The sequence below is a fragment of the Microtus ochrogaster genome, chromosome 18 (genome assembly GCF_000317375.1).
Source record: "Microtus ochrogaster isolate Prairie Vole_2 chromosome 18, MicOch1.0, whole genome shotgun sequence".
NCBI classification, from domain to species: domain Eukaryota; kingdom Metazoa; phylum Chordata; class Mammalia; order Rodentia; family Cricetidae; genus Microtus; species Microtus ochrogaster.
Genome location: NC_022020.1, coordinates 24,309,029 through 24,336,120, shown reverse-complemented (window position 1 = coordinate 24,336,120; position 27,092 = coordinate 24,309,029). Strand labels below are relative to the sequence as shown.

At 39.9% G+C, this 27,092-nt stretch overlaps 1 protein-coding gene and 1 pseudogene across 1 annotated transcript in view; one reads left to right on the top strand and one right to left on the bottom strand.

The window, feature by feature from the left end:
- Positions 1-505: 505 nt before the first annotated feature.
- Positions 506-27,092, bottom strand: part of Ube2d2 (ubiquitin conjugating enzyme E2 D2) — a 41,965-nt gene continuing 15,378 nt past the window's right edge. Inside the window, exons 2-7 of the mRNA XM_005355942.2 lie at positions 18,050-18,113; positions 7,594-7,625; positions 7,437-7,514; positions 7,251-7,356; positions 5,551-5,644; positions 506-2,163 (exon numbers count right to left, since the gene is read on the bottom strand). Coding sequence (XP_005355999.1) covers positions 2,118-2,163; positions 5,551-5,644; positions 7,251-7,356; positions 7,437-7,514; positions 7,594-7,625; positions 18,050-18,113 — 420 coding nt within the window. The 3' untranslated portion in view covers positions 506-2,117. The remainder of the gene's footprint in view (positions 2,164-5,550; positions 5,645-7,250; positions 7,357-7,436; positions 7,515-7,593; positions 7,626-18,049; positions 18,114-27,092) is intronic.
- Positions 8,069-9,990, top strand: LOC101999616 (annotated as a pseudogene).

Below are 27,092 nucleotides of genomic sequence, written 5' to 3'. Positions count from 1 at the left end.
GCTGTGCAACAGAACCCAAAGTAAGTAGCAGCATTAATAATAAAAAATGGAAACAGCCAATGGCAGAGCAACTATTATGTGCAAGGCAAGGGGCCCACTGAAACAGACAGACAGACACACAGCACCCAAAAACTGAATTTCCATCTGCTTGTAATAGTAATGATACATGGTGATTTCTGGTTAGAGTTCAATCCTAAATCTTTCTCTCAGCAGGCCAATGGTGGCGCATGCCTTTAATCTCAGCACTCGGGAGGGAGAGGCAGGCGGATCTCTTTGAGTTCGAGGCCAGCCTGGTCTACAGAGTTGAGTTCCAGGTCAGGCCCCAAAGCTACAAAGAAACCCTGTCTCGAAAAACCAAAACCAAACAAACAAAAAAAAAATCTTTCTTACAACCAGTAATACAGCATTCCTGAAATGTCTGTAAGCTGCCAGCTGCTAACCAAGAGATTTTTAGCAGACAGGTTGAGATGGAGGAACAGTGACACTGAGAGATGAGACAGGGGAACAAGTTTAAAACCAAAAGCAGTGGACATTTATTCCTCATTTGTGTGCAAGAGTGTAAAGATGCATTCCAAAGACGCTGATGACTAGAGAGCGTCAGCCAGGCCTTCAGGCTGGCCGGGTTTACAGTCAGGTTAGGGAAGGGGTGAGGGCAGGTAACTTGCCTAGTTCACACGAATGTTTCTGGGTAACAGTTGTTTACAAATTTCAAACTACATTTTACTAGAGTCAAGGGAAGACTTCAAAAAGCCACATACAGTACAATTTAAAACCAATGAACATCCTGCAAATGTTAGTGCAAAGTAATTATGTAGAGTCTCCAATACAAGATTGTGCTCATGTTTCCCAGGTTTGGTCAGTTATTCTTTTATGATTACAATCACAGAGGCTTAACTTATCAAACAGCAACACCTTTGTGTTCTATGTCCTATGTACCAAGAGACTATCACAAGGTTTTGGTGAAATGCTGCTCAGTTTCATAACAAAGCAAATTTATTTAGTTTAACAGTCATGTTCCTGGAATGGTGCACATAAGTTTCATGAAAATGCCTTTGAGCTTATGCCTCTATCTTATTTAATAAACTACTTTCCTATCTTGTTTACGATGTAAACTGGAATTGTTTCATGATTTTGAAATGCAACAAATATAAATGAGAACATTTCAGGGTCGAGGAGAAAATCCACCACTAATCTTAACTAGACAAAGTTTTAAATCAAAAAGCCTATTCACACAAAATTATATGTAATGACTGTAGTAATCAGTTTATTACACAGATTAATCATTCTTGAACGTACAAGCTCCAGAGGAGCAACTGGGTCTTTAAATATACACAAGTATTTCCATCAAATGAATTTTCACCCTTACATCGAAATAGGCCTAAAGCAGTTAAAAACATAAGAAAAATAAGAGCTATTAGCTATGTATTAACTGAGAAACCACATACAAACCAAAGATTATGGAAAGGGACTAAAAGGAAGAAGGCTGAAAGGGCAGGGAGATGTGAAAGTGTCGGGAACAAAGTCCACCACACTTTATGTACTAACAGCTCCAGTCCATTTAAATGTTGATCAGTCAAACTCAGACCTTAAATACAGCGTGTAGGCAGAGTCTAATCTGTTTGGTCATAACATTCACCTAAGTTGTAGGTGCTTCAGGGTGAAATGAATACAGAAACAGCTTCATGTTCTTCACCGTGCTTTTTATGACTGTTTGAGATTAGATGGGTTCCACTTAAAAACAATCTCCTACGGGTCACTGGAGCTTTTTTCCTCTCATCAAGCAAACACTGTGTACCCACTACCCCTCACATCTTGCCATTATCCAAATTTAGGTCAATAAGGAAAGCTTTTAGTCTCACACCTAGGTTATGCCCGGAGAACTGGCTTCTCACACACACACTTCTCTGCTAGGAGGCAATGTTGGTACAGAAGTACAGTATTTCTAGTTTGTTGTTCCAAGTATGTACAACACGCAGCACTGCTGTGTCAGGTAAACATGTGCACAGGGGAAGATGAGGCGTGGGCTCATAGAAAGCAGTCAAATGGAAATCAAAAGGACTTTCTCTTTCAGAGTTCCCCTAGCTTTATTTGTAGAGGTTATCCAATAATTTCTTTAATTACATCGCATACTTCTGAGTCCATTCCCGAGCTATTCTGTTGTACCTGTACACACACAAAGAAAACTTGGCTTAAGAGAGGTAAGGAGTCAATGAACAACACATTTCATTCATTATCCCAATTAGTAATTTTAGGGCAATAACTGAAAACACTAAAGCAAAATCATCTTTTCCCCTCCAATTTCTTTCACGCATACTCCCCTTACTCTCTCAGTCCCACCCCCCTATCTGAGCTAGGGTCTCACTTCAGAGCCATGGCTGGCCTTGGACTATCTAAAACTAGGATGGAAGGCCTCAAACCTGAGGCAATCCTCCTGGGTGCTGCCATTACAGAGATGTACCATGACCTAGCTTTACCTCTAATTACAAATAAGCCTGTATTCATAATACAGTGAGACACTGCTGTAAAACCAAAACGATTTCCTATAAATGCAGTATCTAGAGAACTCAAGTCAAGTTTAGAATTTGCTGATACCTTTTTCTTTTTTTCTTTAAATTCCAGAGACAAGGACTCACTGTTTAACAGCCTTGGCTGTCCTGGAACTCAAATTTGTAGATTTGTAGACCAGGTTGGGGAACTCAAGAGATCTGACTGCCTTTGCTCCTGAGTGCTGGAATTAAAATCGTCTGCCACCAACATCTGGCTTCCACCCTATGTTTCCGACTGACCTTCAACTCAGTGCAGCCAAAGGCAACCTTAAACTTGTAGTCTTCCTACCTTTAAAGGGCTATGGTATGTGCCAACACACCTTAAGATTTTTTTGACTATGTAATTCTACATTATATGGTTCTTAAAAGTCACTTAACAGGCCGGGCGATGGTGGCGCATGCCTTTAATCCCAGCACTTGGGAGGCAGAGGCAGGCGGATCTCTGTGAGTTCGAGACCAGCCTACAGAGCTAGTTCCAGGACAGGCTCCAAAGCCACAGAGAAACCCTGTCTCGAAAAACCAAAAAAAAAAAAAAAAAAAAAGCACTTAACAGTAATTAAAATGGAATAATGAGCTAAGAGGGGAGACTAAGACAGTAATTTCCAAAAATTGTCTCAAACAACATATAAAAATAAAAAAAGAATGAATGAAACCAGCCTGTACTACATAGACTCTTGTCTCACAAAAATACAATAAGGGAGCTAGAGACTGGCTGTTAAGAGACTTGCTCCTCTTAAGGAGGACTTCATTCTGCTCCTAGCTCCTGCATGGTAGGTCACAACCATCTGTAACTCCAGTTCTGGAGATCCAAGTCCTTCTGGACTCTGTGAGTACCAGGCACTCATGTGGTATATACACATATATGCAAGCAAAACTTTCACCTATTCATACACATAAAGTAAACATAAAAAATTATAATGAAGTTTGAATGGTGTTGCATTTCTTTGGTTCCAGCACTTGGAAGGCAGAGGCAAGTAGATATACCTGTGAATTGAAGGATACCTTGGTCTACACATTCCAAGCTACAGGCCAGCCAAAGGTACACAGTGAGACCCTGTCTCTAAACAAAACCAAATAAAACCCTACAAAGAAATAGAATGACACAATACCTTCCTTTATATTAATAAAACAATTATTTGGCATGGTTTACTTCAATAATTTATATAATAAAAAAATTGCTCCATAAAAACATTCCAGTAACAGGGGAGGCTGTAAAAGTCTAGAAGGATAGTACTTGAGGTAAAGACAGTTAAACAGTGAATCACGAGGCTAGCCTCAGCTACATGAGACCATTACAAAACAACAAACCAAAAGAGAAAGAGAGGACAAAGGAATAGGAATGAATCATTAGGCATGATAGCTCATTCCTGGAAATCTGGCATTTGGGAGGCTGAGACAAGACAGTGAATGTGGCAGCAAAGGCTACATAGCTAGATTCTGTTTCAAAATGTGTACATATGTGTGAACACAGGTTTGACAAGACATCCTATAGCCCCAGCTACCAAAGACACTGAAAGGCAGAAAGGTCATTCTATTAGAGGAATTAAAAGCCAGCTTGGACAGCATACTGAGACTCTATCTCAAAAACAACCAAAACAAAGCAGTAGGCAAATCTGAGTTTGAGGCCAGCCTGGTCTACAGAACGAGTTTCAGGGCAGGTAATAAAGCTACACAGAGAAACCCTGTCTCAAAAAAACAAACAAACAAACAAAAAACCCCAAACAAATCCAAAATAAATACAGCTAATGTTTGGGGACATACATCTTTAGCTACAATATTTGGGAGGTAGGGGTAGGTAGATTTGTGACTTCCAGGACAACCAAGACTTTTCAGTGAAACTGCCCCCAAAATAAATAAAAAAATAAATAAATTAAGCTGCAGGGTCTGGAAAATGGCAGGCAGATGACGCAGCAGTTGAAGATCACCAGCTGCTCTTCAGAGGATCACTCACACAGTACTTTACACCCCTCTAATGACAGTTCGAGGGAATCTGATGCCCTCTTCTGGCCTCTGAACAAACATGCAAGTAACAATCATACACACAATAATTTAAAATTTTTAAAATTCTGCCAAAACACATGATTATAATAGATGCTACTTAGACATAAAACAAAACACTTTTAAGAATTAGTGCCAGAATCCCCCATTCCTGATCTAGCTCCATTAACATCACTATCAACAAAACCCAATCAATAATCTATGATTTTTGTTATTTATGATTTTGTTTTTTTGATTCTGTTCTTTTTGAGATAGGTATCAAATTCACAATTCTCCTACTTCAATATTTTGCCTATCTATATCTATGAATTTTCTAATACAACATATTTTAAGTAATCGTGTAATATTTTGTTTCTAATTAGTTAAGAGATAGGGTCTTACTCAAAAGAGATCTACCTGTCCCTGCTTCAAAGAACAGAGATCAAAGGGATGAACTACACAGTCAGCTATCTGTTTATGGGTTGTTACTTTTTGTTTAGTTTTGACAAGACAGGGTCTCTTTGTATAGCCCTGGAACTCACTCTGTAGACCAGGCTGGCCTCAAACTCACAGAGATATACCTGCCTCTGCCTCCAGAGTGTTCACATCAAGAGTGTGCACCACCACTGCCCAGTGGCAGACAGATCTCTGCATTCAAGGCCAAGCTTGTCTACAGAGCCAGGGGAGTCAGGGCTACACAGAGAAACACTTTCTCCAACAGTAAAAAATAGAACAAAACAAAAAACATCTAAGTTCTCCGATATAGTTCCTATCATAATCTCACTGAATAATACCTAAAAGCAAAAATGATGAGTTCGAGGCCACCCTGGTCTACAAAGCAAGTTCCAGAACAGTGAGGACCGTTACATTGAGAAACCCTGTCTCAAAAAACAAACCCTGCCCCAAATAAAAACAAAATCCTTTCATGTACTCCTTGTAGAGTTTATCTTAAACATTCAGTCCATACACCAAGGTTATAAGGAAGTTTTGAGACAGCTCCACCCCACACCTGACAGGGGATACTTACTTTTCTCTATCTGTTTTGTAGATCCGAGCAATCTCAGGCACTAAAGGATCATCTGGATTGGGATCACACAACAGAGAACAGATGGACAAAAGTACTAGGGCATTAAAAAAAAAAAAGTATATGTTAGTAGAAGATCAAAGTAAAGGGCTTAAACATGAGAAGCTGGGCAGCACTCAGGAGGCAGGGATAGGTAAAGAGATGGATCTCTGCGAGTTCAAGGCCAACCAAGGCTGTATAGTGAGACCCTGTTTCCAAGGGAAGAACAAACAATGCCCCCCCAATCAACCTGAGATGCTACCAATGTTAAGAATAGAACTGGGAATGCAGGTAACTTAATGATGGAAAGCTTGCATAATGTGCATGAGATTCTGTTCTGAATTCAGTTATTAGCAGAACAAAAGCTCTTCTAAACCCTAGATTGAGAACACTTGTCAGTGCCAGTGAACTTCAATTTTTAAAAGCTCAAGTTTAGAGAAAATCAGCTGTCAAATTTCCAGCAACAGACAAAATTAGTTGTCTGACATCACCCTCCAATACAAGGAAACTTCAAGGACAGCTCAGATAGAAGAAATTGTCTCAAAAATGAAATAAATTTTAGCCAGGTACCAGTAGCTCACACTTGTAATTCCCACACTACAGAAACTAAGGCAGGCACATTGCCACAAGTGGAAACCAACCAGTCTAGACTACAGAGTAAGACAGCAAAAATAACCAAACAGGGCACCAGTGAAATGGCTCAGCAGTAAAAAACTTGAACAGACTGCCAAGCTAAGTTTGATTCCTGGAACCCAAAAGCGGAAGGAGATAACGAACTCCAAGAGTTGGCCTTTGATCTATATGCAGTGCCTTTTGCGTCCCACCCAACATACATTAATAAGTAAATAAAGTCAAACAATCACATCATTCACCTTCTCAGTGGTAGCTGGCTTATTTACACTTTCACTCTATATCAAGCTAGCCTAAAATCTGCTATGCAAGAATAATTTTGAACTAATATCAATCATTCTGTACCCATTTCTCAAAAATATAGGATTACAGTGTATATACCACTATAACAGGCTTCTACCTATTCTTGAGTATCACAATCAACAAGTTGGCATTATACCAAGGATTATCTATTCTTGAAAAAAATCAAACCCTTTCCATTGAATCAACAAATCTACTACAGAGTAATGAAGACTGGCTCTTTCAAAAGAAACAGGAGTGGGGGCTCAAGAGATGGCTCAGCAGTTAAGAGCACTGACTTCTCTTCCAGGGAAGCCAGGTTCAATTCCCAGCACCCAATTGGGAGCTAACAACCATCTATCTCCAAGATCTGATACCCTCACACTGACATACACGCAGACAAATAAAATTTTGAGAAAGAGAGAGAATTTGAAACAGGAGTTATAAAAAAAATAAATAAATAAACTGAGGCTGGAAAGACAGCTATACAATTAGGACCGCTAGCCACTCAGGACCCAGGTTCAATTCCCAGAACCCACATGGTACTGTGGTACATGCTCACAACTCTAACTCCAATAACAGGTGATTCAACACTCTCTTCTGGCCTCTGGGGGAACCAGACACATACACAATACAAATACATCCATTAATGCAAAACACACATAAATTTGAAAAACATATCATTTTTAAAAAGATAAACCAATAAACAATATAATCAATTATTTCACCTTGACATCAAACAACTATTCCATTACCTTTTGAAATAGTTAGTGCTGGAGACCACTGTGATCGTAGAATATCAAGACAAATGCTGCCATTACTGTTAATATTTGGATGATAAATTCTTGTTGTAAATGCAACCTAAAGAAAAAGAAATCCTTGTGATTGATTTAGTATATTCATACAGAGCATATTAAAAGCAATTATCATATTCCAAATACCTTAGGTGGTTTGAAGGGGTAATCTGTTGGAAAATGAATTGTCAAGAAAAACACTCCACCCTGATAGGGGCTGTCATTCTGTTGATGATAAGAAAGTGAGATTTAAAATGAATAAATTACATAAAGTAAGTATTAAGGAATTAAAGTGAATACTTACTGGCCCCATTATTGTAGCTTGCCAATGAAACACTGAAAAAGAACAAGAAAAAGAAAAGTATCATGTTAAAGATATTCACATCAAACCTATACTGTAGAAACCTATCACGCCTACCTAATCAAAATTCATTTATGCCAGGCAGTTGTGGCTCACAACTTTAATCCCAGCACACAGAGGCAGAGGTGGGTGGTAGAATGGTCTACAGAGCGAGTTCCAGGACAGCCAGGGCCACACAGAGGAACCCTGTTTTGAGGGGATGTGTGTGAGAGACTAAAACAAACAAAGTTCATTTATAAACAGTATGATAATGACTCACCCCACTACAGGTTTCTCTAACAGCTTTAGCTGTCCTCAAACTCACAGAGATCCATCTGCCTCTGCTACCCGAGTGCTGGGTTAAGAGGAAATGTACCACCACTGCCTGGCAATAATGACTATTTTCTTTTTACAATTTACTTAATTTTATTTTATGGATATGGTGTGAGGGTTTCAAATCCCCTGAAACTGGAGTTATAGACAGTTGTGAGCTGCCATGTGGGTACTGGGAATTGAACCCAGGTCCTCTGGAAGAGCGGCCAGTGTTCTTAATGCTGAGTCATCTCTCCAGTCCAATGACTATTTTCTATGGGCAGGATGAAGACTAAACCAGTTATGATCTCAAACCACTGAAAAATACACATACACACACACACACGTAAATAAAAACAGACAGATGAGCAGGGTGCCTTTAATCCCAGCACTCAGGAGGCAGAGTGCCTTAGAATCCAGCCTGAGATCCAGGACAGCCAGGGCTGTTATAGAAAAAGTCTTGAAAAACCAAATGAACCAAATACATACACTAAAACAAAACAAAAACGGACAGCCAATTTAAAAATAGGTGGAGAGGCTAAAGAGATGGTTTGGCAGTTAACCATATACACTACTTTTGCAGACCAGAGTTTGGCTCCCAGCACCTTAATCAGGTGGCTGCGCCAGAGGACCCGTTAACCTCTTTTGGTCTCTGAACACTTACATTTGTGTACATACACACCAAGCTCACATACACCACCACAATTGAAAACACAATAAAATCACCAACAACACAAAAGAACCCACACATTTTTCTTGAGGCCAGCAAGATGCTCAACGGGAGCTATCAAGCCTGACATGATTCCCAGGACTCCCAAGCTGTTTGCTGTCCTCCACATATTTCACCATAGGATGTGCACACACATTGGACTTAAGCACGGTAGTATAGTATACCACCAACAACAATACTGGCAAAGCTGAGCCATGATGCTAAATCTAAGTTTATCTTTGGCTAAGTAAAGGTTTTGAGGCCACCCTGGTGAGTTCCAGGTGAGCCAAAGCTACATGGTGATTCTATCACTAAAACCAAATAACTAACTTACCAACAAACAAAACCTGTTTCAAAGTCATACCTGGAAGATAAATTTGTTTACAAAGTCCAAAGAAAAGTTCTAAATGCTATTTCAAAAAATGATTCATTGAATAGTGGAGACACATGCCTTTAACTTTAGTCCCAGCACTTGGGATGCAGAGGCAGGAGGATCTCTAAGAATCCAAAGCCAGCCTCATCTACAAAGTGGGTTCCAGGACAGCTAGGGCTTTTACACAGAAAAACCTTATATTGAAAAATTAATACACACACACACACACTTGTCTTTTTTTTTTCTTCCCCACTCTGAAACAGGTTTTGTCCTGGCTATCCTAGAACTGCTCTGTAGGCCAGGCTGGCCTCTAACTCACAGAGATCTACATGCCCCGTCCCCTTAGTGCTGCGATTAAAGGAGTGCACGGCAACCACCACCTGGTTACTTCCAAGAGTTAACCATTCTTCAATATAATTGCATAAAATATACTTAAAAAATAATGCTAGCGTCTTCTTTTCTGATCCGCCATCTGTGGTGGCAGCGCCGCCAGGATACAGATTTTTGTGAAGACCCTTATGGGGAAAACCACATCCACTTGGACACTATAGAAAATGTCAAGGCCAAGATCCAGGATAAGGAAGGAATTCCTCCTGATCAGCAGAGGCTGATCTTCGCTGGCAAGCAGTTGGAAGATAGCCGTACTTTGTCTGACTACAACATCCAAAAGGAGTCCACCCTTTATCTGGTGTTGAGACTTCGTGGTGGTGCTAAGAAAAGGAAGAAGTAGTCTTACACCACCCCCAAGAAGAACAAGCATAAGAGGAAGAAGGTGAAGCTGGCTGTACTCAAGTACTATAAATAAGGTGGATGAAAATGGCAAAATTAGCTGTCTTCGTCGGGAGTGTCCTTCTGATAAATGTGGTGCTGGAGTTTTCATGGCCAGCCACTTTGACAGACATTATGGTGGCAAGTGCTATCTGACTTACTGCTTCAACAAGCCAGAAGACAAGTAGTTGTGTATGAATAAATAAAAAGACAGGAATTAGGGGCTGGAGAGATGGCTCAGAGGTTAAGAGCATTGCCTGCTCTTCCAAAGGTCCTGAGTTCAATTCCCAGCAACCACATGGTGGCTCACAACCATCTGTAATGGGGTCTGGTGCCCTCTTCTGGCCTGCAGGCATACACACAGACAGAATATTGTATACATAATAAATAAATAAATATTTAAAAAAAAAAGACAGGAATTGAAAAAAAATGCTGGCATATTACAGAAAGGGTTTAAATACTCAAATTAGGAAAAACTATTTTCAAGTGTGCATGTGGTGAATGTGTCCACATGCATGTGCTTTTGAGAGTGTTACCTGTGTGTGTGGAGATCAGAAGTTGACTTTGGATATATTCTTTTTTTTCTTTCTTTTCTTTTCTTTTGGTTTTTCGAGACAGGGTTTCTCTGTTGCTTTTGGTGCCTGTCCCGGAACTAGCTCTTGTAGACCAGGCTGGCCTCGAACTCACAGAGATCCGCCTGCCTCTGCCTCCCGAGTGCTGGGATTAAAGGTGTGTGCCACCATCGCCCAGCTTCTCTGTGGTTTTTGGAGCCTGTCCTGGAACTAGCTCTGTAGACCAGGCTGGTCTCTCTAGGCAGTTTTTTCACTGAACTTGAAGCTGGCCTTTTCAGCTACAAGGGCTGGTCACTGAGTCCCAACCCACTTGTTTCCACATTTTCGTATTCCAGCACTGGTTACAGGTACACTGCTACACATCCAGCTCTTTCTATCGATGTTAGGTATATTAAACTATGTTTGCATTCTGTACAGCATACACTTTACCCACTGTACCATCGTCTCAGCTCAGAAAGATTGATGTCTTTTTTTATTTTTCCTTTTGTTTTCAGTGGGGAGTAGAGAAAACCCTGAATGAGTGAACTTCTGAGTGGAATGTGTCTTGTTGGCATGCACACAACCAAGTCAAGAAATCCAAAGCTTCAGACCCATGGGAAAATGGCAAAGCCTTCCCCTCTGGATGAGGCTCAGAGAATTGGCAAAGCTGTTTTCTGATCAGTGTGCAGATTATAGTGTGAACAGAAAATGTCCACTGTAACTTTCTCTCCTGGATGATTACAGCTCAAAGACAACTCCCCTACAACTATTTCTCCTACAGAGATTAGCTAAACTTGCTTCAGTGTTCGGTAGAGTACAGCATAAATTTTGCCTTCTTGTTTATCTGTCTCTAACAGCCCTGCCTTCTTTTTCAGCTGTATGTAATAACCCCATTTTCCATTTTATACAATGAACACACTGAGCTTCTGGAGTACTGTGGTTTCTGCATCAGAAAGTTCAGTGCACCCAATCTTTCTTTCTGTTTCCATATGTTTGTATTTTCTTCATTTAACACCCCAGTCAGGTACAATTCCTGAAGCCCTACAAATACGTGGCAATGGGTGTTTTGTCTGAATGTATGTGTGTGCACCACATATATGCAATGCCCAGAAGGCCAGGAAAGGACCCAAGATTCCCTGGACCTGAAGTTACAGACAGCTGTGAGCCACTAAGAGGTTGATGGGAACTGAATTTCAGGAAGAGCAACCATTATTCTTAACTGAGGGAACCATCTCTTCAGCTCCAAATATTTTTACATTTTCAGACAGGGTCTCATGCATGCCAGGCTGGCTTGAAACTGCAGAGGATGATCTTTCCACCTCTATGATGGCATGTGACACCACGACCAGTTTATGTAGTCCTGAGGTTCAAACCTAAGGCCCTGTGCATATTACTTAAGTACTTTACCAACTGAGCTACATTCCCAGCCACAACAACAACAAAATTAGGTCATGCATTGTAGCACTTACCTTTAATCTTAGTACTAAAGAGGAAGGGGCAGAAGGCTCTTTTTGACTTTTGTTAAAAAAAACTTTTGATACAAACAACTAATGCCAGGCCAGTCAGAGCTACACAGTTAAGACCCTGCGCCTCAATTTAAAAAAAAAAAAAAATTTAACAGGGGCTGGAGAGATGGCTCAGTGGTTAAGAGCTCTGGTACTCTTCCAGAACCAGGGTTCAAATGCCAGCACCCACACGGCAGCTAACAACTGTCTGTAATTCCAAGATCTAACACCCTCACACACAAAGACATACATGGTAAAATGCCAATTCACCTAAAATAAGAATAAATAAATAAATTTAAAAATTTAAACAAAAAACCCAATACCAATAAAGCTTAAATCACTATCAGGTAGTATAATAATCAAATAAACAACTAGATCTGTTTTAAGTTGTACCCTTCTACATAATCCTCTTATGTAATTTAAATCTGTCTATCGTGGTCCAGGTCAAATTCCAAAAATCAGAAAATAAAGCATTTAAATAAGAATTTCAAAACACTGAGGTTTCAAGCATAAAATTTTCCAGCAGCTAAGTATTAATTCTTTGTTGCTAGCCTTCTGAGAGCAATCCTTTATTCTTGCTAAAAATCATAACAGATTTAAGAAGAAGTTAAGAGACTGGTGCTGTGGCTTTAATGGTAGAGTACTAGTCTGGCAGGTGCAAGGTTATAGGCTCAATCCCTAGTCCTGCTACGTGTTGGAAGAAGGGAGAAAAGGAAACAGTTCTGATGGCTCAGCAGGTGGGAGAGGCTCAAGCAGAAAGATTACTCAAGAATTCAGGCTCAAGCCGGGCGGTGGTGGTGCACGCCTTTAATCCCAGCACTCGGGGGGAGGCAGAGGCAGGCGGATCTCTGGGAGTTCGAGACCAGCCTGGTCTACAAGAGCTAGTTCTAGGACAGGAACCAAAAGCTACAGAGAAACCCTGTCTCGAAAAACCAAAAAAAAAAAAAAAAAAAAAAAAAAAGACAGGCTCAACCTGAGCTACCAGAGGGAAAAAAGTCTCAAGACAAAAACACGGCCAGCAAGATAGTTCAACAGGTGAAAACACCCGTCACCAGGGCTGACAATTTAAGTTTGATCCCCGGGACACACAAGGTAAAAGGAAAAAAGAACCAATTCCTACAAATTGTCCTTTTTACCTTCAAGTATGTTCAAACACCCACAACCATTGCCTATAAAATCAATATAATCCAAGACTTGAGAAAACATAAATCAGAACAAGTTTCTGGCTAAAAAGATAAATAGTTCTTTTATGGTCTGTGTTATTTTATGCTCTAGGATCAAATCTATGAAAAATAAGTAAAACAGAACAGAAATAGCAACAGGTTGGCAACTAGAACATTTGCAATTATGGAAAGAATATCCTTTCTAATAGAAAAGGGAAAATATCAACATTCAAGTAGTACTGCTATCTTAGTAGTCTATTGCTGTAAAGAGACACCATGACCATGGCAACTCTTCTAAAGAAAAACATTTTTGGTGTACAGGTTCAGGTTTAGTTCATTGCTGTCATGAAGGGAAGCATGGTGGCACACAGGCAGACATGATGCTGGAGAAGGAGCTGAAGAGTTCTACATACAGAACCTCAGGGAAGAGAGCAACACCGGGCCTAGTTTGAGGTTCTGAAACCTCAAAGCCCACACCCATGACACACTTTCCCCAAGGCCACACCTCCAATACACCTACTCCCTGAGTCTTTGGACATCATTTTCATTCAAATCACAATTATGTCTTTCATATCCATACTCCAGTGAAGACACTATAGTGTCTCTGAGAGGATTATACTTTTAAGAACTTTAACAATCTTAGTATTATTGTTGAATATGTATGAAGTATGGATACAGTGTGCATGTGGCACAGTGTATGGAGGAGTGGAGGCCAGAAGACAACTTTCACACAGAGTAAGTTCACTCCTACCACTATGGGTTGGAAGACAAAGCGTAGTAAATACTTTCTTTTACCCACTGAGCATCTTACCAGTCCTGCTCAAGAACCTTTACAGCAACTGCAGTAAGAATACCTATTGGAATCACTAACAGCTTTCCTTCTGTTATGCTCCTGGTCTCTTTAGGTAGTAAATATGAATGAGGAGAAACAACAGCAATATAGTATCTAACCATGATTCAAATGATATCAAAGCAAAACAAGGGTTTCTCTTTGGTGGTACTGAACATGGCCTCATGCATATTAGACAAGTACTCTATGACTGAGCTACATACCCACCCCTAAACAATTTGGACAATAAAAAAAAAAAAGTGACTACTATTACAACTTTGGTTGGATGCTGTCAGATCAAATTACAGAAACTGAAAGCTACAATCTGTTGTATAAGCTTTTAAAGGTGATCTTTACAGCTCAATAATTTCTTTTTAGCACTACAGATGAAGCCTTGCAGTTAAAACAGATACTAAGAACATTTGTTAGTTTGCAGTTAAATCTTCAGAGACCTATGTCTGAAGACACAGATCCCAAGAGGGTCACTTTACCAAGTTCATAACAAAATAAAGTAGATTAAATATCTTCAGCTTACTTCAAGGAGAAAAAAGCAGAGCATTAAAATTTGAAGCAAAAGCACTGGACGAAGTGATGCACATCTTTGATCCTAACACTTGGGAGACAAAGAATGGTGGATCTCTGGAAGTTCAAAGACAGCCTGATCTATACAATGAGTGCCTGACAAGCCAGGGTTACATAATCAGAGTTTCATAAACAAAAACCGAAAAAAAAAAAAACTCAAAACACAAACAACTGACAAATCTCTCTCTTCCTACTGCCCCCTCTCATAAGTATGTGTGTTTAAGTGCTGGGTATAGGTCAGAGGATTATATCAAGTGTTTTCTTTTTATCATTCTCTGCCTTGATTTTTCAAGACAGGGTTTCTCTGTTTAACTGTCTTGGCTGTCCTGGAACTTGTTTTGTAGACCAGGCTGGCTTCAAACTCACAGAGATTCACCTGTCTCTGCCTTCATAGTGCTGGGATTATAAGCATGTGCCACTACCACCCAGCTCTCTGCCTTGTTTTAATGCAATCTCTCTTCCTAAACCTGTAGCTTATGTTTTTCAGTTAGAATGGCAAGCCAGTAAGATCCTTGTCTCAGCTTTCCACAAAGATGGAGGCTATAGCTATCTATAAGCTCAGCCAGGTGAGACTACATCTGACTTGTTACATGGGTGCTGGAATTTGATTTATGATCCTAGGTTTGCATAGTAAATGCTCCTATTGAACCATCTCTCCAGTTCCTACCTTATTCATTTTGTTGTACTTAGCCTACTTTGATTCAGTATCTTTTTTTCAGATGGGGTTTCTTTGTGTAACAGTTCTTTCTGATTGCCCTGGAACTCACAGAGATTGTTTGAGATCCTCTCATCTCAATTTCTCAAGTATTAGGATTATAAACCCAGGCCATCACACCGAGTTTATACCATTTTCCTCTCTTAAATAGGGTCTTACTAGCTGGGGCTGTGATGGGATATACCTTTAGTCCCAGCGCTTGAGAGGAAGAGATGGGAGATCTGAGTTACAGGCCAGCCACGTCTAGAGAGAAATCCTCTCTTGAAACACCAAAACAAAAAACAACCAAACAAAAAGTATATACATATTTATTTATTTATTTAGTTTACAATATTCTGTCTGTGGGTATGCCTGCAGGCCAGAAGAGGGCACCAGACCCCATTTCAGATGGTTGTGAGCCACCATGTGGTTGCCAGGAATTGAACTCAGGACCTTTGGAAGAGCAGGCAATGCTTTTAACCGCTGAGCCATCTCTCCAGCCCCACTGGCTCTTTTTCTTAAAAAAACTTTTTAAAAAATAATTTTAGTTTATGTTTCTGTGTGTGTGACATGCAGATAATTGGGAGGCCAGAGGAGGGTGTTGGAACTAGAATTACAGGTTGATTTGAGCTATCCCTGGGTACTTGGATCTGAACTCAGGTCTTCTAGAAAAGCAGCAAGCTGAGCCATCATCCAACCTTTTTTGTTTTCTCTTTTTGGTAACTTTGGTGGCATCTCATAATTTTGTTTCTTGAGACAAGGTCTTTAGCACAGACTGGCCTTGGACTCCCAATTTTCTTGCCCACACTTCCCAGGCTCTGGGATTACAGACATGTCACCACAATAGTCAATGTGTATTATCCCTTTCTCAGTGCTATCATTTGTAGCATATTAAGGTGTTTTTTGGATTTTTCAAGATAAGGTTTCTCTGTGTACCCCTGGCTGTCCTCGAACTCAAGAGATTCTCATGCCTCTGCCTCCTGAGTGATTGTGGGTGTTTGAACATACTTGAAGGTAGAAAGGACAATTTGTAGGAATTGGTTCTTTTTTCCTTTTACCTTGTGTGTCCCGGGGATCAAACTTAAATTGTCAGCCCTGGTGACGGGTGTTTTCACCTGTTGAACTATCTTGCTGGCCGTGTTTTTGTCTTGAGACTTTTTTCCCCTCTGGTAGCTCAGGTTGAGCCTGAATTCTTGAGTAATCTTTCTGCTTGAGCCTCTCCCACCTGCTGAGCCATCAGAACTGTTTCCTTTTCTCCCTTCTTCCAACGTGTAGCAGGACTAGGGATTGAGCCTATAACCTTGCACCTGCCAGACTAGTACTCTACCATTAAAGCCACCACCACCAGGCTGCTTCCTTTTTTTGTTATAATAAATGAAGTCTAAATAGTCTACTTTGAAAAATTATTTGCCCTTTGAGGGTACCTAACTTTGCAGGACAGCCATTTTTGCTCAAAGATAAGTGTAATAATGCAAACTGCAATAGCAGCAAAGCAAAAATCAATAATTTTCACATGCTTAAAACACTTCCTACCAGGCTAATCCTAGCACACGAAGCCTAAAACAAACATATCTCTGAACTCAAGGCAGGCTGGTCTATACTATTCCAGACTAGACAGAAAAACAGTGAGAAAAAAAGAAAAAAAAGGGGGGGGGGGTTGGACCAAAAGAAAACACTCCAAATCATCTGGGTTTAAAGAGTCACACCTGAGCCATCTCACACCTTTAATCCTATCACCTGACAGGCAGAGGCAGAAAGATCTCAGTGAATTCGAGGCCAGCCTGGTCTACAGAATGAGTTCTAGGACAGCCAGAGCTACACAGAGAAATCCTGTCTCAAAAAACAAAAACACTCACACAATGAATCCTAGCACTGGGGAGGCTGGGACAAAAGGATTGCATGGCAATGAGTCTAGTTTTTTGTTTTTAATATTAAATTTAGTATTACTGTATTAAACTAACATTAAAATATTAGTAGGGCCAGTAAGCAGGTAAAGACATTTGCTGAAGCCTGACATTCTAAGTTAACTCTCTGAGACTCACAGGGTAGGAGAAACTCCCCAACACATAACAAACAAATAAATTTTAAGTTACTCTAGCTAGGAATGTTTCTCAGTAATAAGAGTGGTTGCCTAGCATACACAAGGCCCTGGGTTCAACCCACGGTACTATAAACAATTTAATAATTATCAACCCACGGTACTATAAACAATTTAATAATTATATCTGCTTTCACACATATAACCCAGTAGAATATAGTTAAATACAAACATATACAATGATTTCTTTAAAGGGCAAAATAGCCAAGTGTAGGTTAACAGCTCTTTTATCCCAGGAAAATATCCAACAGAAAGGACAGATAGAAAGAGACCAGAGCAACCACAAAGATAATGTTGCCAGAAGAAGTTCAAAATATAATAAGATGATTGGGTATACTTAAAACAAGTTCTATTCAAGGATAGTGGCAAATGCCTTTAGTCCCAGCACTCAGGAGGCAGAGGCAGGTAGTTACATCTCTGAGTTTGTGACCAGCCTGGTCTATACAGAGAAATCCCATATAAAAAAAAACAAAAAACAAAAAACAAACAAAACCACACAAAAACAAAACAAACAAGCAAAAAAACATACCAAAACATATTCTGTCACGGGAAACTACAAGTTAAGACTCCCCTTTCCCTATAGCAAATGACCTCTTAACATATAAGAGTAAGAGGGCTGACTCAGCAGCTGAAGTACCTGCAGCCAAACTTGACCACCGGAGTTCAATCCTGGGACTCACATAGTGAAAGAATGGAACAAACTGCAAGTTGTCCACTGACCTCCACATGCAAAACTGTGATGCTTAAACTAACACTCTCACACTCTCATACACACACCCCCACCCCAAAAATAAAGAGAAAGTCTTGTTATGCTGCAACTCCATTCAGATACTTACTATCATCTCCAACAGGACCTGCTGAACACTGTGCTGGAGGATCTCGGGCCAGGTCATTCAATTCCTTAAGAAAAAACAGAAGAAATGTAACTTTACATAGTTTCTAAACTTACCTTATTAACAATGCTCTCTGCCTTACTAGTGAAGCTTTTATGATTATTTTTCAGTCAGTATTTTTTGGAAGGGTGGCTCACTATATAACCCTGTCTGGCCTTCAAAGATACACCTTCCTCTGTCTTCCCAACACTGGGATTAAGGTATGTACTAGTATACCCTGCAAAGCTAGTTTTATGTTTTTCTTTTCTTTCTAAAAGTATTTATTGTATCTTACAAGTGTTTTGCCTGCATGTATGTATTACATCAGAAATTGTCAGATGCTAGATCCCCTAGAATGGATGGATGGCTTGGATGCTATGGGCTACTATGTGAATGCTAGAACAGAATTCTGGTCCTCTGAAAGACCAGCAAGTGCTCTTAATGGCTGAGTGATCTCTCCAGCCACTTGAGCAAATTATAAATGTAATCTAATTGTTGCTGGCCACCTACTTCTGCTTCATCCTCAAGTAGTCATAGTTGCTGGGTGGTGGTGACTTACACTTTTTAATCCCAGAACTCAGGAGGCAAAAGCAGGCAGATCTCTGAGTTCAAGGATGGCATAGTGTACAGAGCAAGCAAGTTCCAGGACTGGCTCAATAGCTACTGAGAAACCCTGTCTTGAAAAACAAAAACAAGGGGCTGGAGAGATGGCTCCGAGGTTAAGAGCATTGCCTGTTCGTCCAAAGGTCCTGAGTTCAATTCCCAGCAACCACATGGTGGCTCACAACCATCTGTAATGGGGTCTGGTGTCCTCTTCTGGCCTGTAGGCATACACACAGACAGAATATTATATACATAATAAATATTAAAAAAAAACAAAAACAAAAAATCAGACTCTTGATTCAGTCTTATATACTTTCCTTACACAAATGGTTATAAGCACCCCCCAATTTCACTAAGATATTTTTCTCCTTTAAAAACAAAATAATGAAGAGTTAAAGCCCAGTGTTTTTGTTGTTTTACTTGATTGTGTGTGTGCAGCAGAGGACAACTCTTTGAGGAATTAGTTCTCAACCACTTTTGAGAGTGGCTGTTTGTGCCACTCTATACTTCAGGCTCTGTGGACCATGAACTTCCAGCTAATTCTGCCTCTGCCTCTGCCTCCCATCTCACTGAAAGGATGCTGGGATTACAGATGCATGCTACCACATGTGGCATTTTACATGGGTAACGGGGACTGAACTCAGGCCATCAGGATTATAAGGCAAACCGATCCATGTTGTAGACCCTATTTTTTGTGTTTTGAAAAGGAGTCTATGTTGCTCAGATGTTAGTGCTAGCCTGGACTCCAATGGTACTCTCATGTCAGCATTTTCCATGCTGGGACCAGAGGAAGGCACACCACCAGCTCTCCAAAACTGTTTTATTGCTTAATTAGTCCAGGCTAACCTTGAATTTATGGCAATCTTCCTGCTTCACCCTCTGAATGCTACTACCCTAACCTATCTTAAAGAAAAGTCATTTATTTTTCTTTTATCTTTTTTCTCCCGCCCTCCCTTTTTGAAATGAAGTCTTCTTCTGTTGCCCAAGCCTGGCTTCATTAAATTTGTGATCCACCTGTCTCAGACTTTTTTTTTTTTTTAAAAAGACAAGGTCTCACCCATAGCCTAGCTGGTCTGGAACTTCCTCTGTAGATTAGACTGGCTTTGAACTAAGTGAGACACCTATCTCTGCTTTCTCTTTAGCTAGGATTAAAGCTGTGTGCCACCATGCTCATCTCAACAACAATTTTTATATCACAAAACTGTTAGAGCAGCTCTTAAAACTCATAAAAGGGAGGGAGGTGGCTCTGAAACTACTCTAGACCACCTCAACCAATGCTGACATGTTTTCAGCTGATGTCATAGCACCAGTGCCAAACGGAAAACCTTTAAAAGGATGTGGTACACTCTAGTCAGATAGGGCAGATATATATCGGCTACTGGAAGAAAGGGCAGTATTAAGGCTGCCTGAATTAATGACGAAGTTCAAGGCTGATCTGAGCACAAACAAAAAACAACACAATAAAAAAAAAAACACTAAGAACTGGGGATACAGGTCAATGGTAGAGTAACTATGTATCATGTTAGTCCTAGTGTCAGTCTATAGAACTTCCAAAGAGAACAGACTATAAAGGCTTACTGAGACTGATTTATCTATAGCATTAGCTCCACAGTCACATGTCAGCTTTTTAGCTATTTTAACACAAACTTGGAACCTGGAAATGGATAGTAATATTTGGAAAACTATATGAAAGAAATTATTCTCTTTTCTTTTTCCTCAGCTTGTTTTTCATGTTTTCTTTTGTAGTGATGCAGATCTAACTTACAGTCTGGCATATGCTTAGCAACTGTTAACTACAGCCTTTGGCTTGGTTTTAAGAGATCAAAAAGCTGTTAGGAAGAACTAATTTTAGAACATATTTTAAAAGTACAACAGTAAAAAAAATAGTAAAAATCCAACATTAAAAAGTTGTACGTTTTTATTTTTTGTGTGTGTTTTGTCTGTATATGTATGCACACCATGTGTGAACTAAGTGCCTGCAGAGACCAGAAGAGGGTGCTGGAGAACCCGGAACTGGAATTGCAGTTATGAGCTACCATGTGGGTGTTGGGAAATGAAGTCTGCTCTGAGAGAACAGTCAGTATTCTTATCTGCTGAGCCACTCTCCAGCCCCAAATCTAACTTTTTTTTGGGGTGTGTGTGTGTGTGTGTGTCTGTCTGTCTGTCTGTGTAGCCCTGGCTATCCTGGAACTCACCTTGAACTCAGAGATAGCCTGCCTTTGTCTCCCCAGCGCTAGGATTAAAGGCATGTGTCAGCACATCCTTAAATTATGAAAAAACATATTTAGACTGGAGCAGGGTGAGGTCACATAGCTTAAACTGTTCTCAAACTTATATAACCAAGACTGGCACTGAAGTTCTGATACTGCTGCCACAGCCTTCTAAGTACTACAAGAATATACCACCTTATTATATTCTGCTCAAAATACTTTAGTATGTTTCCATGTATTATTTTTCCTATAACTGTTCACTTGAGTACTCTGTACCTAAACTAATATAGAGCCCTTTAGCTGATGAACTGAAATTACTTTACTCTACTTGTGATGCTTTGGTAAATATCCTTGTTTTTGGTGTGTGTTGTGTATGTATGCATGTGTTTGTGTATAAAATGAGCTTCTATAAGTAAATTTGGGTCAAAGCCTCCAGAAGGCCACAGGCTTCTGCATAAGTTCCATTTCAAAGTGCTCTGATCATCTGCTGCCACTGAGGTTCCGAGGTTATAATAAAGCATTTTCCAGCATTACCCAAAGTAACCCATAAAATTAATTAGAAATACTCTGCCCTTCAAAGTATATTTTTCTTACCAATTTAAATGTTTCACACAATAAACTGTTTGCCATTAATTAAGCAGATGTTTCCATTATTACAGAAGAATTTACGTACAAAGTCACCATTTTCTAAGTTTATTAATATTCTCTACATTTTGTTTTTGTTTTTGTTTTTTTTTGTTTTTCGAGACAGGGTTTCCCTGTGGCTTTGGAGCCTGTCCTGGAACTAGCTCTGTAGACCAGGCTGGTCTCGAACTCACAGAGATCCGCCTGCCTCTGCCTCCTGAGTGCTGGGATTACAGGCGTGTGCCACCACCGCCCGGCTATTCTCTACATTTTTAAAGACAACAGCAAAATAAAGGTTTTCTAAATCTTCATACATTAATGTTCTCAACATTATGCTCATAAGAAGCTTTAAAGATTGATTTACTTGGCCTCTTGAGATAAGTTTTCATACCTACATCATGACTGAAGTAGAAATTTATACAGTATAATAAAGCCATTGGTTTAAGAATCAAATAATGCCGAGTAGTGGTGGTGCACACACCTTTAATCCCAGCACTTGGGAGGCAGAGGCAGGCAGATCTCAGTGAGTTTGAGGCCAGCCTGGCATATAAAGCGAGTTCCAGGATAGCCAGAACTGTTCATACAGAGAAACCGTTTCGGAAAAAAAACAAAAACACAACACCCCCCAAAAAAGATTCAGATAATCAGAAAATACTGTATTCTCTGTGTGTGTACACATGTGTACAGTATCTGTACCAGTGTACATGGGGTTAAAAGACAACTTACAGAAGTTGCTTCTTTCCTACCATGTGGTTCCAAGGATCAAATTTGGGTCATGAACCAGGCACAGTTTATATCTCTAATCCCAGCACTCAAAATGCAGGGATAGAAGGATCTCTTGTGAGTTCTAGGCGGGCGTGGTCTACAAAGTGCCAGGACAATCAAGACTACATAGAGAGAAAAAACCCTGTCTCAAAAGACCCAAAAATTAGCTGATCATGGTGGTGCGTGCCTTTAATCCCACCTCTCAGGAAGTGGAGGCAGGTGGACCTCTGAGTTTGAGGCCGGTTCTGATCTACAGACTGAGTTCCAGAACAGCCAGGACTACAAATCCTATCATGAAAAACCTAAACCAGGGCTGGAGAAATGGCTCAGAGGTCAAGAGCACTGGCTAGTCTTTTAGATTTCAGAGGTCCTTAGTTCAACTCCCAGTAACCACATGGTGGTTCACAACCATCTGTAATGAGATCTGGTGCCCTCTACTGGCCTGCGGGAACATGTGCAGGCAGAACATTGTATACATAAAATATAAACCACGAGTTGGGACATATATTAGGTGGTAAAGTGCTGGCCTAGTATGTACAGAACTGTGGGTTCCATCCCTAACACTTCATGAATCAGACACAGTGCAAAACGGTGATCAATCCTAGAATTCAAGAGGATCAGAAGTACAAGAACATCTACTATAAAGAGAATAGGGAGCTCCAGGCAGGTAAGTAAGAGAGGGAAGGAAGGAGGGAGGGAGGGAAAAGAGAAGGTAAAGAGAGAAGAGAGGAGGAAAGAGAAAGAGCAAAGCCTTAGAACTTTGTCAGGGCTGGAACTGTAACGTGGAAATAGCAAAGCACACAAGCACAAGTGTGTATATACATATACCTTATTTTACTGATTTAAATTATGTATATATGTATATGATACACAGAATGAAAAGCTTAAATACACATACACTGTGAAATGGCTCACTGCCTAGTTAATATAAGTACCATCTAACATTTACTGTTTTATAACAAGAATAGTTAAAAAGTACTCTAGTAATTTTCAACAATACATTATAACATTCTCCCATACCACAAAATATAAGAAAACATTATCAGAGTTAAGAATGTTTTAAAAACTATAAAATTATATTATTATTATTGTGTATGTGTGTGTGCATGCACACACACACGTCAACCATAGCGTACAGGTAAAAGCCTGAGAACAACTCCATGGAGTCGTTACCTCCCTTCACTCTCACATGGGTTCTAGCAATCAAACTTGCATCTCACTAGATTTGAATGGCAAGTACCTTTACTCACTGAACCATCTCTCCAGTCTCAACAAATTTATATTTAGTCCTCCAATCTAACAAAAATTTGGCCAGGAGCTAGAGTGGATAGGGATGGCTCAGTGGATAGGAGCACTGGCTCCTCTTCCAGGACCGAGATTCAATTCCCAGTGTCCACACAGCAGCTTACAAACATCTGCAAATCTCGCTCCAATACCCTTTTCCAGCCTCCCCTGGACACTTGTACATACATGATGCACAGACACACACACATAAACTAAAAATAAATTTTTTAAGATCTTAAACAAAACAATAACAAAAAACTTTGACCAACTTTTCTCCACCCTCAGACCCCTTGGAGACCCCATTCTATTCTACTTAAATGAGTTGAGTCTGAATTTTTAGGTTCTATATTCAAGTAAGTTCATATCATGCTCTGTCTGCATCTAGACTAATTTAACAGTAAGTATTCTAGATTCTTAAATATTATTATAAATAACAGGATTTTCTTTTTAAGGCTTTTTATCCTCCTGCCTCAGCTTCCAATGTGTTAAGATTACAGGTATGTGGGAAGATGAACAGTTTTAGAACTTTATATACTGTCCATTAAGCCATAACAAACAGGAAGGAATCTAATCACTAGCTTTTTGCACACTGAAGTCCATCCATAGGAACTGCCCAGTTAAATGTCTGTGCAACATATAGCTGAGAAGCTAGAGAGAAGGCTCAGCAGTTAAAGAGTGCTTTACTTGTTGCTCTTGTGGGGAACCCTGGCTTTTAATTCCAAGCACCCACATGGCAACTCACAACTAGAACTCCAGTTCCAAGGGACCCAATGCCCTCTTCTGACCCCTTTGGATACCAGGCACTCACATGATACATAGTTACCCATGCAGACAAAATATATACATAATCTTATTTATTAAATAAACCATATACTTGAACTATATATACATACTAAGTACCCAAAGAAAGGTAATATTGTTTTTTACTGACTACACGGACAATACCTGCCCCACATGGCCTCTTGTAACCCAGGCTGCCCTTGGACTCCAGATCTACCTATCCTCCACCTCCCAAGTATCAAGATTGCAGGTGTGTACCACCATACTTGACAGGTGGCACGCTCATTTTCTGACATAACTGAAATATTCTTCAACATACCTTGCAACTGACAATATTATTTTCCCTTCTTTCTTCTTCTGAGACAGTTCTGGTTGGCCTGGAACTCACCTATGTAGAACAGACTGACCTTGAACTTACAGATACCCAATTGCCTCAGCTAGAATTAGAGGCATGTACCACCATATCCAGCCAATGTTTTCTTTCTTGATTGCATTTTAGACATAAAAAAAAGACAGATACATGGAAAAATCAACCATCTCATTCTGATACTGTAGCCATAAGACCACATACCTACTAAAGTACAAATGAGAATTTTACAATTATAGCCAAATTAGAAAAATTGCACTCAGGCAGTGGTGGTGCACACCTTTAATCCCAGAACTCAGGAGGCAGAGGCAGGTGGATCTCTGAGTTTGAGACCAACCCGGTCTACAAAGTGTGCTCCAGGACAGTCCAGATTAACCTTGTCTTGAAAAACCAAAACCAAAAAAGAAAATCACTAAGTAATGGAAAAGCTAGAGGAAAAAAATCCTTCAAATAAATGAATACAAACATTTGCAAGAACAGAAGCTGCCTAGAACTGCTACTTCCCAATTCTTTAAGTTCATAACAATGGAGGCTATTTCAAGGCAAGTTTGACTCCATGACATAGGATCTGTTAGGATCCAAAAATCTATTTTCAGTAATTGGTTATCTCTGCTCTCCAAAATGAGCGTGTCACATAGTCAGGTAGATGACAACAGTCTATGCTAATAGACAGATAGATATTAATGCCAAAGCACCACTGCTAAGCCCCAAAGAAAAAGCTAGACACTAGAAAAGAGTTCCTATTCTGCAACTCAAGTTACCACGGTCCCTTCCAGTATTTCAATCTTACTTTCAAAAGCAACTATATACGAAACTAGAAATCCAAAATACTTATTTGTAAGGGATTACTGCCACTCTCTCCCATACTAACCAAATCCCAGAGTGAGTTCCAGGACAGGCTCTAAAGCTACAGAAAAACACTGTCTCAAAAAATACATAAAAAGTGGCTGGATAATGGGGTTCTCAGGAGAGGTAAAACCGGAGCTGGGAGAGATGAGTTAAAGAGAATGTCTTAGTCTGCTTCTGTGGCTATGACAAAATACCCGACACTAAATTATTTTTGAAAAACAGATTATTCTCATAATTGTAGAAAAAAATAAAGAGGCACAATGGCGTCCTATTTCTTAATATATCCTGTAAAACTGTGGCTTTCTCTCAGCAGAGAACTTATGTGATTTATTTATTTTTTTGAGAAAGGTTCTTCCTGTGTCACTTTGGCTTGCCTGGAACTCACGGAGAACTGCCTACCTCTACCTTCTGAGTTCTAAGGTTAAAAGGATGTGCTACCATGCCTGGCTACATCACAATTCTTACAGACCAATAGGTTCTATGATATGAGATGTGTAGACTGGTGGCTGAGGGTATAGCTCAATGGTAAAGGAAAAAGGCTCAATCCCAAACACCACTCAAAGTGTGTGTGTGTGTGGGGGGGGGGTGTTATGGGCCAAGCTATTAAATTTTACATTGCCATACAAATGGTTATATACATGCAAAATGGTCTCATCTGATTAATCAAAACTCAAAAAAACAAAAATTGTAGTTCTTCTATCAAAGGAGGTGGGTATGGCCTTCCATCTTAGCACTCAGGAGGCAGATGCAGGCAGATCTCTGAGTCTGAGCCACTACCTTAGCCTATAGAGTTCTAGGCCAGCCAGGATGACAGTGAAATCCTGTCTTAAAAACACAAAAACAAAGGCAAAACCAAATTTCAGATCTAAAAATGTTTCAGAACAATTATTCTATTATTGTTTGACAGATTCTTTCACCTCTCCAGAACATTCCCATCTACAAAGCTAGACTGTATTAACAAATGTGAAAAATATATCTGAAAAATGTCTAAGATTGCATTTCATATAAACTTTAGGACTAGGAGCCTTTTGTCTGTCTAATCAAAAAAAAAAAAAAGACGGCATTTAATAAAGTATTTTCTACCAACAGCAGAAGACGGCAGATCTGTGGGAAAGATTACAGAACCATGACAATAAGAAAAACTAAGTCTGGGTTGGGGATGGTGGTGGCACACACCTTGTAATACCAGCACTGGGAGGTAAACTGTGAATTCAAGGTCAACCAGGCCTACAAAGAAAGTTGCAGGACAGCCAGAGCTGTTACAGAGAAACCTTGTCTCTGTAACAAAAGTCCATAGTTAAACTGAGGAGAGATTTGGTATCAACTAATATTATGTATATAATCAGAAACAAAGCATACCTTTAGAAAGTAGGGTCTCTTAAAAAAAAAATCAGTTTTTAGAATTAAGTGGTAAAAGTTGGAATTTATTAAATTATAAAGTGTATTGGTGGGGCTGGAGAGATGGCTCAGTGGTTAAGAGCACTGTCTGCTCTTCCAGAGGTCCTGAGTTCAATTCCCAGCAACC